The following is an 8387-nucleotide window of genomic DNA, read 5'->3' on the forward strand; positions in this document are numbered from 1 at the left end:
TGTTGAGAGTCTGAAGTTTGCCACAGCCTTCTTACGAGGACTGTGACAAAATTTCTTCCAACTGCTTTGGATTATATTATTTTGTATAAAAACTCATTAGAGGTATTTCCTTCGAGTTTATGCTATTGAATATACTCACTGTTAAATTGGTAATGAGGTAAGTTAAAATGAAATTTTAAAAAAATTTAATGAATCCGCGAGCAGGAAAAATTCTTTTAGAATGCATGCAGCATGCAGTCGTATATACCCACACAAATTCTTTATTTTATGTAAAGATTTCTTTATTTTCAATTATTACCGATTTGCAAAATGAATCTTATTTTGGGTTTAATGGCGTGCTCACTTTATTTGGTCGTCATCACACTTTTCAACTGTGTTCAAGAGTAATAGTAAACAGTGCGCATGCGTCGTCATTGCACGCGTTGCTATGGCGATAGCTACTGTTTGATAATTTTTTTAGAATTCTTTTTTTTTCTTTTTATTTCCCCCAGCAGTCATTCTTGATGTATTTACATAATAATATTTTAAAGTATTTTAATATTCTTTTCATTATTAACTTATAATTACTGTCTTGACGGTGATTTTAATATAAATACTGAGGAAGGAAAAGTATTTTGTGACGTCCTGAAACGCGTATATAGCCAGGATTTGAAAACCAATCAAACATCAGTTGAGACAGTTTTTGCAACTCATGATTTGAAATGTTGTGTCGTTTATCGGAGTCAAACCAGAAAAAAAAAGCATTTGACCAATGGATAATCAGTGATCGTAATAAAGAGATCACAATTTTTTTTTTTATTGTAATTTTCAATACACGTTATTTTCACTTAATTTTTATAAAAAAAAAATCTTTAATCATTGTAGAGAAAAGAAGCTAATTAGTTTTAAGGTGTTATAAGATGGCAATGAATAATATTTTTATTTTTTGCAGTGCTTTGTTTATTTAAAGCTTTTTCCTTTTTCCAGAGCTACAGCCAAAGTGACATGGGCTGGAAGATATTTATCGTGGATGAGATTATCAATGCTGCTACAGCGACCTTTCCTTTTAGTCTAACAACTTCCATTTTATGTGCTTTCATTGTGTGTTTATGTACACATCTAAATAGGATATTTTAACATTTTTAGAAATTTTAGAGATTAATATTTATTAAAAATTGTTTTTTACTTTTAGTCTCGAGCACATTCTTTCATTACTTTTGTTTCTTACGCTGCATTTTACATCCATAAAAGAAGTCAGAAAACGTATGCTGTTCTTAACTGCTTGTATTACTTTTTAAACGCTAATAGAACGCATTTCACTGATACTGGCACATGAGCACTGAAGATGCTTTATTTATGTTGGAGGAAAATAGACCACAAATGAAACAAGAAAAACAAAGAACAGCAGCGTACCGCGGAATCCCATATTTGCATTAAGAACCAAAGAACGAAAAATAGATTATCCTTTAACTTTTAATTTATCTATGTGATTTTCCTTCAAAAAGTGTTTTGAAAAAGGGAGAAAACACTGAATATTCAATAATAAAAAAAATTACCATTTTATAAGTCTTTTTCTCACTAAGAAAAAATTTCAATAGAACACTCCTCCCCCATTGAATTTAAATTTTAGTTCCTTTAAAATACAGAGTAAGACAAAAATTGGGAAGGAATTAAAGTTAAAAAAAAAGATAGCTACAGGGATTCAAAATATAAGTTTCCAATTAATAAATCTATTAATATCGCGAGTTTCGTTTCGTTATTATACAGGCACATACAGAAATATGAAGGGTGTTTTGTATGGACCACTCTTATCTTATATTTTTGAATCCTTGTCGAAAATGCAGTAAGACAATATACATATCTAGGGAGCAAAATTTTAAGCCTTTTATACTTAGGTCATCTTAAACAGTGGGCAGCTATTAAGGGTCAACAAAAGAAAAGCAGGAAACAAAAAGTCTATCAAAATCTGAGGAAGACTGGACTAAAAATATCAAAACCTGCTTCATTGGCTAAAGAAATAGAAAAGGGTTGAAAGACTGTCGCAAGATAAGCTTCCGAATTTCATCAAGCAATCAAATTGGTTTTCAGTACATTTCTCGATAGTGATTCGTTAGATTTCGATGATTTTGTTTTTCCCTGCTTAAATATGAGGTGCGGTAGCAAAACGGGTTAATTTAAAAGTATCATCAGAAGTTAAATATTAGCTTCAATTACTTTTAAACACACAAGAAAAGACGATGAACATAAAATCATTCAGTGTCATTCTAACAGAAAAAACTAAAAAAAAAAAAAAAATCTGTTTTCTAGACATAACTCTTTTTAGACGCTCTCCGATCTAACGCCCGCACTCGGCAAATCTTCTGTTTAAATTTTCCATTGCCTGTCACAGCATCTTCATATGAATTAGACTTAAAAAAAAAAAAAAAATGATTTCGTTTTTGGTACAAGGGGTCAAAGTCTCCTGTTCGCGGTCTCTCACTAACTTACATGATTTCTTCGTAATTAGTTTTGTTTCTTTGGACAATTTTTTTTCATCAAAAGATGAAACTATTCACTTCAAATGTATGTACTAAAAAGAATTTTGTTTGCTTACGTTTAAGCTCCCTACTACACACATCCAAACATTTCACTTATGATTTCGTTAAGATCTATTTTTTTTTTAAAAAAAAGGATTTTCTCAGTCTCTATTAAACTATCATTAAAATTTTTTTCCGAATGGCAGGCACTGAACTTCCTTATTCTTTTCGCCTTAGAAGATGCCAGAGATGTTACTCATTTCGTGTTACCCAGTGGACACCTGTGAACCAAAGTCACGGAGGTGAGCAACATTGCCCACGCCACACTGCCACAAACCCGTCCATAGGGTGGACCACATTCATTTATCACACACAACAGAGGACAACACAAGAAAGAGAAACATCCCTGCCCAGAGCGGGATTCGAACTCGCAGCCTATGGCTTCGCAGTCAGGCACGCAACCGCTCGGCCACCTGGCCGGCTATACAGAAATATAAGCAATACTCCTTAAGTGGGTGGGGCTACCCGACTCTCCTCTACATCATCTAAAATAAATGCTTTGTTATAACAAATTTACTCGTTTATTATCAAAATTTCATGCACAATTTTGTTTTTTGAATTCATATTTAAAAACTCGGAAGTTTTTTGCATCTAAGATTTGTTGCTTCCAATGCCAAGTGCCAATATTGGCAAGCTTGCTTAGTGAAACCTAGCCAATTTAAGGCAGAGGGTGTGTTTCTTGTTTTTTAGTGGCTTCATCTATGGCCAACAAGACGACTTCAGCCACGCACACGTCACAGCCCGTTTATAGGGTGAACCCATTCATTCTTCCACAGATATTAATTTTGACAAGAACGATCAATCACCAATTTAATACCCCCAGAGGTATGATTTGTTATGGAAACATAGAGAACTTTGTGACCCGACCGATTTAACGTGCACCAGTTACTATTGACTACACTTGGTTTCCTCGGCCGGTGGGGATTGAACTCATAACCTTTTGGACGTGGGATCAATGCCCTACCAACAAGGCTATCCTGGCCACATCCAAGATATTTTACAGTAATAGTGCGGAAAGTTAATTCCTAATGTTCTAAATTTTTTTCATGACTTCAATTGATTTTCATTGATTTTAATTGATATACTGAATAACGTTTTATACAAAGCGCAAAATGAAATTAAATGTGACTTATTCACTGTTTTCATATTGTACACCTTTTAATAAAATTAGATACCGATTTAAATCATAAATGCTGCGTAGTATCCATGGTACTAGCCGCCTTCGGCGATCTTCTTGGTCTTCCTTAAAAATTATTTTGTACAACATATAAACGTTAATGGCAGAGATGCCAACTTGCTCCGGACAGCAAATATACATTTTAAAGTGGTAGTTTATCAATTGTGATTCTTGGTTTAATAAATTCAATTTAGTAGATTTTTATCCACCACTATTTCTAAATAATTCGTACGCGTATATAATTCACCACTTTCGTAGACTTATGTCATGCCATATCTCTTAAAAATCAAGCAAAAATAGTCACATATTTGCAAAATTTACTTAATAACTATTTACCGTTTTTTTTTAGTTATTTTGGCGTGTCCGGAGCAGTTGGCATCTCTTTAATGGTAACCAAACCGATTACACAGCACAATTGCATACCCTCCAACTTATGAGGATTTTGAAAATAATTCTTTCTAGTGGTAGCGAACCAAAGTAGAAATTTTTAAAGCAAATGGATCTCTCATAAAACTTTTATCAGAACTTAAGAATCTAGCCATGTGGCCTGCACTTTTATAAGTAATAGTGGACAAGTTACGCTAAAATTAATTTTTTTTAAATATTAAGACATTAATTTTACTACCGTCTGAAAAGAAGAATTTTGAAACTACGGAAATTACATAGCAGTTGGAGGGTATGCAATTGTATTCAAATACAGGGTGTTCCAAAATTATCTTTACAACTTCAAAAATTCATAACTTCGAACATAAACAATATATTTATATTCTGTCATTTGTATGTATTACTGCAACTAATAATTTTTTTTTTTCAATAGGCTGAAAAGTTATAAGTGAGGATGTGGACACCACAACAGAAAGCTCAATGCGTCTCATGGTTCATAGAGACGAAATCAGATACAAAGGTTCAACGGAACTTCAGGACAAATTTCCAAAGAGGCCCACCATCCAGACCCTCCATCCGTGCATGGCACACAAGCTTCATGAGCACCGGATCAGTATTGCATAAAAGTGGAGCCGGACGACCCAGCACAAGTCCAGAAAATGTGGAGCGAATACGGCCATGAGACGCATTGAGCTTTCTGTTGTGGTGTCCACATCCTCACTTAAAACTTTTCAGCCTATTGAAAAAAAAAAACTTTATTAGTTGCAGTAATACATGCAAAAGACAGAATATAAATATCTTGTTTATGTTCGAAGTTATGAATTTTTGTAAAAAGTTTATGAATTGTTGTAAAGATAATTTTGGAACACCCTGTATTTTAAATCTTTACCCTCTCCTCCAATTCTAACACCTAAAATTGTTTATACAATATATTTAACAAATGTTTTTCCCCGTCTCTAGCTGTTGTCCGCACGGAAATATTTTGATTTCTATTTTCACTATTTTTAAGTGATATCCTTGGTATTGTCTAAGTTCTTTATGTATTGATTTTTAGCAATAATTTGAAATGTGTCCGGCAGCCATTAAATCATATAAATCTCTGTAAGTATGAGGGGAAATATTTAAATTATTTCCATCCCTCTTTCTGTCGTGTAAACCTCATCCCAATGGTCCAGTTTTTGCTGCACTACTTCCTCACGCACCCCTCCAGCTATAACTGAAGTATAGCAATAATTGGTGAGACAGCTATTTTAATTTCATGTATACAATTTTTACAGCTGTTTTAGAAAGGATCAAAATAAACTCTAAATAATTACTCGGCAAATAAATTTTTATTTCTATAGAAGCACAAAATTATTCTAAATAAATGTTTAACATGCAAATAATTTTTTAATACTACTTAAATTTTGACTTAAGGCAATCTAATAAAAGGAAAAATAGTATTGTGAATAGATGGAGAAATACCTAGGTTTATGGTACCACATAAGATAAATATATGTACAGATTTTATAATAAAGAAACCGCACTTTTTCCTTTAGTTTAGAATAATGATCAAAAATGCAATAATAGTAACGAACTTAAAAAAATTAAAATAAATATTAAATTCGAATACTTTTTAATTAGGAATAAAAATTATTTTACTAGTAAACAAATACCAGTAAAACAATACTTTAATAGGAAGTCTAACAGACCACTAAGGAGGAAAGCAGGATGTAAAACATCAGAGCCTGTTTGGTGGCTTGATTGATAATCATTTTTTTTTATTTCTATTTTATACTGTTTGATGTTCGCTAGCTGCCTTCCTCCTAATTGATTTGATGGATTTTTAAATTTTTTTTTTTGTTTAAATAATTTGTGACCCCCTCAAACTTTTCAAAATTTATTTTTGATAAGGATTTTAGAAATATACCTTAATGATGGAGATTATGGAACAGCCTGTCTAATTTGAAATATTTATTTTCATTGAAACAAAAAAGGTTTCGAGAGTTTTTCCAACCACTCAATGCGTGGTATATTCTCCGGGTTTAAATTTTTTTTTTTTAAATTTTAAACTAGTTTCTATTTTTTCCTGCGGTTTGTCACAGTTTCACACTGAGTCATTGATTTGCAGAAATATATCTTTTTGAGAAATGCAATTCATCGAACTTAATTTTTCCTATTATTTTCCAGCGTTTCGAAATAATACTGTCAAGCAGTGAAAAATTTAAACCATTAGTTGCCATAGTAAAAATGGGAAGATCAAAAGCTGTCAAGGTCTTTTAGACGTGAAGCGACTGAATTGTGATTCCAGATTCTTCGCCAAAGGCAAAATCTTGGTATTACCATCAACTATAATAACAATAAAAAAAGTGCATCCGGATTCCCAAGATGATTTGTAAATCAGAGCAGTGGGCTTAATCGAATCTAAATCGAAGGCTACATGACACGAGCTGTCATTTTCAGAACTCCGAAAAACACGAGAAAAAAATCGAATGCTAAACGGTTGATGAACCACCAGACCTTGAAATTTCGTCACCAGTTCTTGCTGGCGATTGAGGAAAGCCCCGTCGCTCTTTTATTTGGCGAGATAATTGTGTCCACTTAATGTTATCATTATAGAATATTGTATACCACAGGTATGTTCTTTTCAGACCTGTCATTCAGTAGTTTCTTTTAATGTGACGTCACGACGGGCTTTTCCGGTGCCTTATCGTTCGGAAACCGGAATTCTACGGCAGGATATGTTCTTGTCAGTTCTTAACTCGCTTGTCTTCNTCTGTATGACGCTGAAATTTTGAAAGATAACGAATTAAAATTGCAAAAGTAAATTATTACATTCTAAAGATAATATTGAATAACATTATTACGAAAATAGTTAAATTATAAAATTACGACAATAGCTGAAATAAAATGTCACAAATTATTACAATTTTAAAATTTAACTGACTAGAATGTAGTCATGCTCTGAACTGACTCTCATGTGCCTTAAATTTTAGAGTCCAAAACGTTTGCCTAGTTCACCGTCTTCTGCTTCTAATTAAAAGCAGGTACTTCTCAGGTTTTATTTATATTTTTTCATGACTTAAGCTTTTTTTTAGTGAAAAAGAAAGTATAATTTTTCATCTTTTTGTTTTTTTACTATTATGACGAAAATTTTAACTAAGTTGCTATTATTGAAAGTGAAATGCGAAGAAATATCTCTGCAGACTCCCCCCCCCCAAAAAAAAATAGTTTTCATTCATTAAATTTATTGATTATTTTGTAATTAAAATCATATTTATTTATTTTATTATATTATCTTTATTTATTATATTTATTTATTTATTATTTTATTTATCATTTATTATTAAATCATATTTATTTATTATTTAAAAATAGTTAATATAAAAAATTCTATGAAATTAAATTAAATGGGTGAGTCAATGATAGCAATCAGCACTATAATTCTCCATCGATTTCACTTCTTTTTTCTTTCTTTTTTTATTATATTTTCCTTTAAAAAACATTTTTTCATTTATATTATTGACTTATTTTCCTCTTACGTAAGATTTCTTTAAGCATCTTTTCAAATGACCAATAGACCAAAACAATAGATCGTAATGTCAATAGATCATAATGTCAATAGATCATAATGTCAATAGATCATTATGTCTATAGATCATAAAGTATTTAGTCTTTGCGAAGTGTTCTTGGCAAATATTATTTAAAGTTAGTAATCTTAGTTACAGGTAATTAATTTTCTTTGCAAATATCACTTAAAGTTCCAACATTTGAGATGAATTCATGTCAAATGCGCATCTTTTAGTTGTACATTTTTTTTCAATTTGCAGATTTTAATTTTTTTTTGTTATTCAAATTTTATAATAAAAGGAACTAATAATTTTTAAGAGACATTGCATTGTCTGATGCTAATTTTCAAGGTTTTTCTATTTCTTTAATTACCAAATTAAAATTTATTCATAACTTTTCTCGTGTATTTATGAATTAAATCAAAATTACTTTAGCATTTAATCAAAAATTTTGCGTTTTAAAATATATTGAAAAAGATTTAGCACTGGAAGAGGAAATAAAACAATTCATGTTTCTGCAACTAGAAAATAAAAATATTTAACAATTGAGTACTTTTTGAAATATTACTAAGCATTTTAAATATTTTTATGTTAACTCATTTTATCCCTATCGTGTCATATGTGTCACGGGAATTGTGACAATTCTATGCGAATTCTTCTGATTTGAAAAAGAACTGCTTACACGTCAAGCAAACGTTATTTATTCTTTTCAGAAATCTTGTA

The 8387-nt window shown here is 31.2% G+C and overlaps 1 protein-coding gene across 1 annotated transcript in view; it reads left to right on the plus strand.

Moving 5' to 3' along the window:
• Positions 1-1170, plus strand: part of LOC107456849 (protein Skeletor knk) — a 40010-nt gene extending 38840 nt beyond the window's left edge. The window contains exon 16 of the mRNA XM_043044260.2: positions 967-1170. Coding sequence (XP_042900194.1) covers positions 967-1116 — 150 coding nt within the window. The 3' untranslated portion in view covers positions 1117-1170. The remainder of the gene's footprint in view (positions 1-966) is intronic.
• Positions 1171-8387: the final 7217 nt, after the last annotated feature.

The sequence above is a fragment of the Parasteatoda tepidariorum genome, chromosome 6 (assembly GCF_043381705.1).
Source record: "Parasteatoda tepidariorum isolate YZ-2023 chromosome 6, CAS_Ptep_4.0, whole genome shotgun sequence".
Lineage (NCBI taxonomy): Eukaryota > Metazoa > Arthropoda > Arachnida > Araneae > Theridiidae > Parasteatoda > Parasteatoda tepidariorum.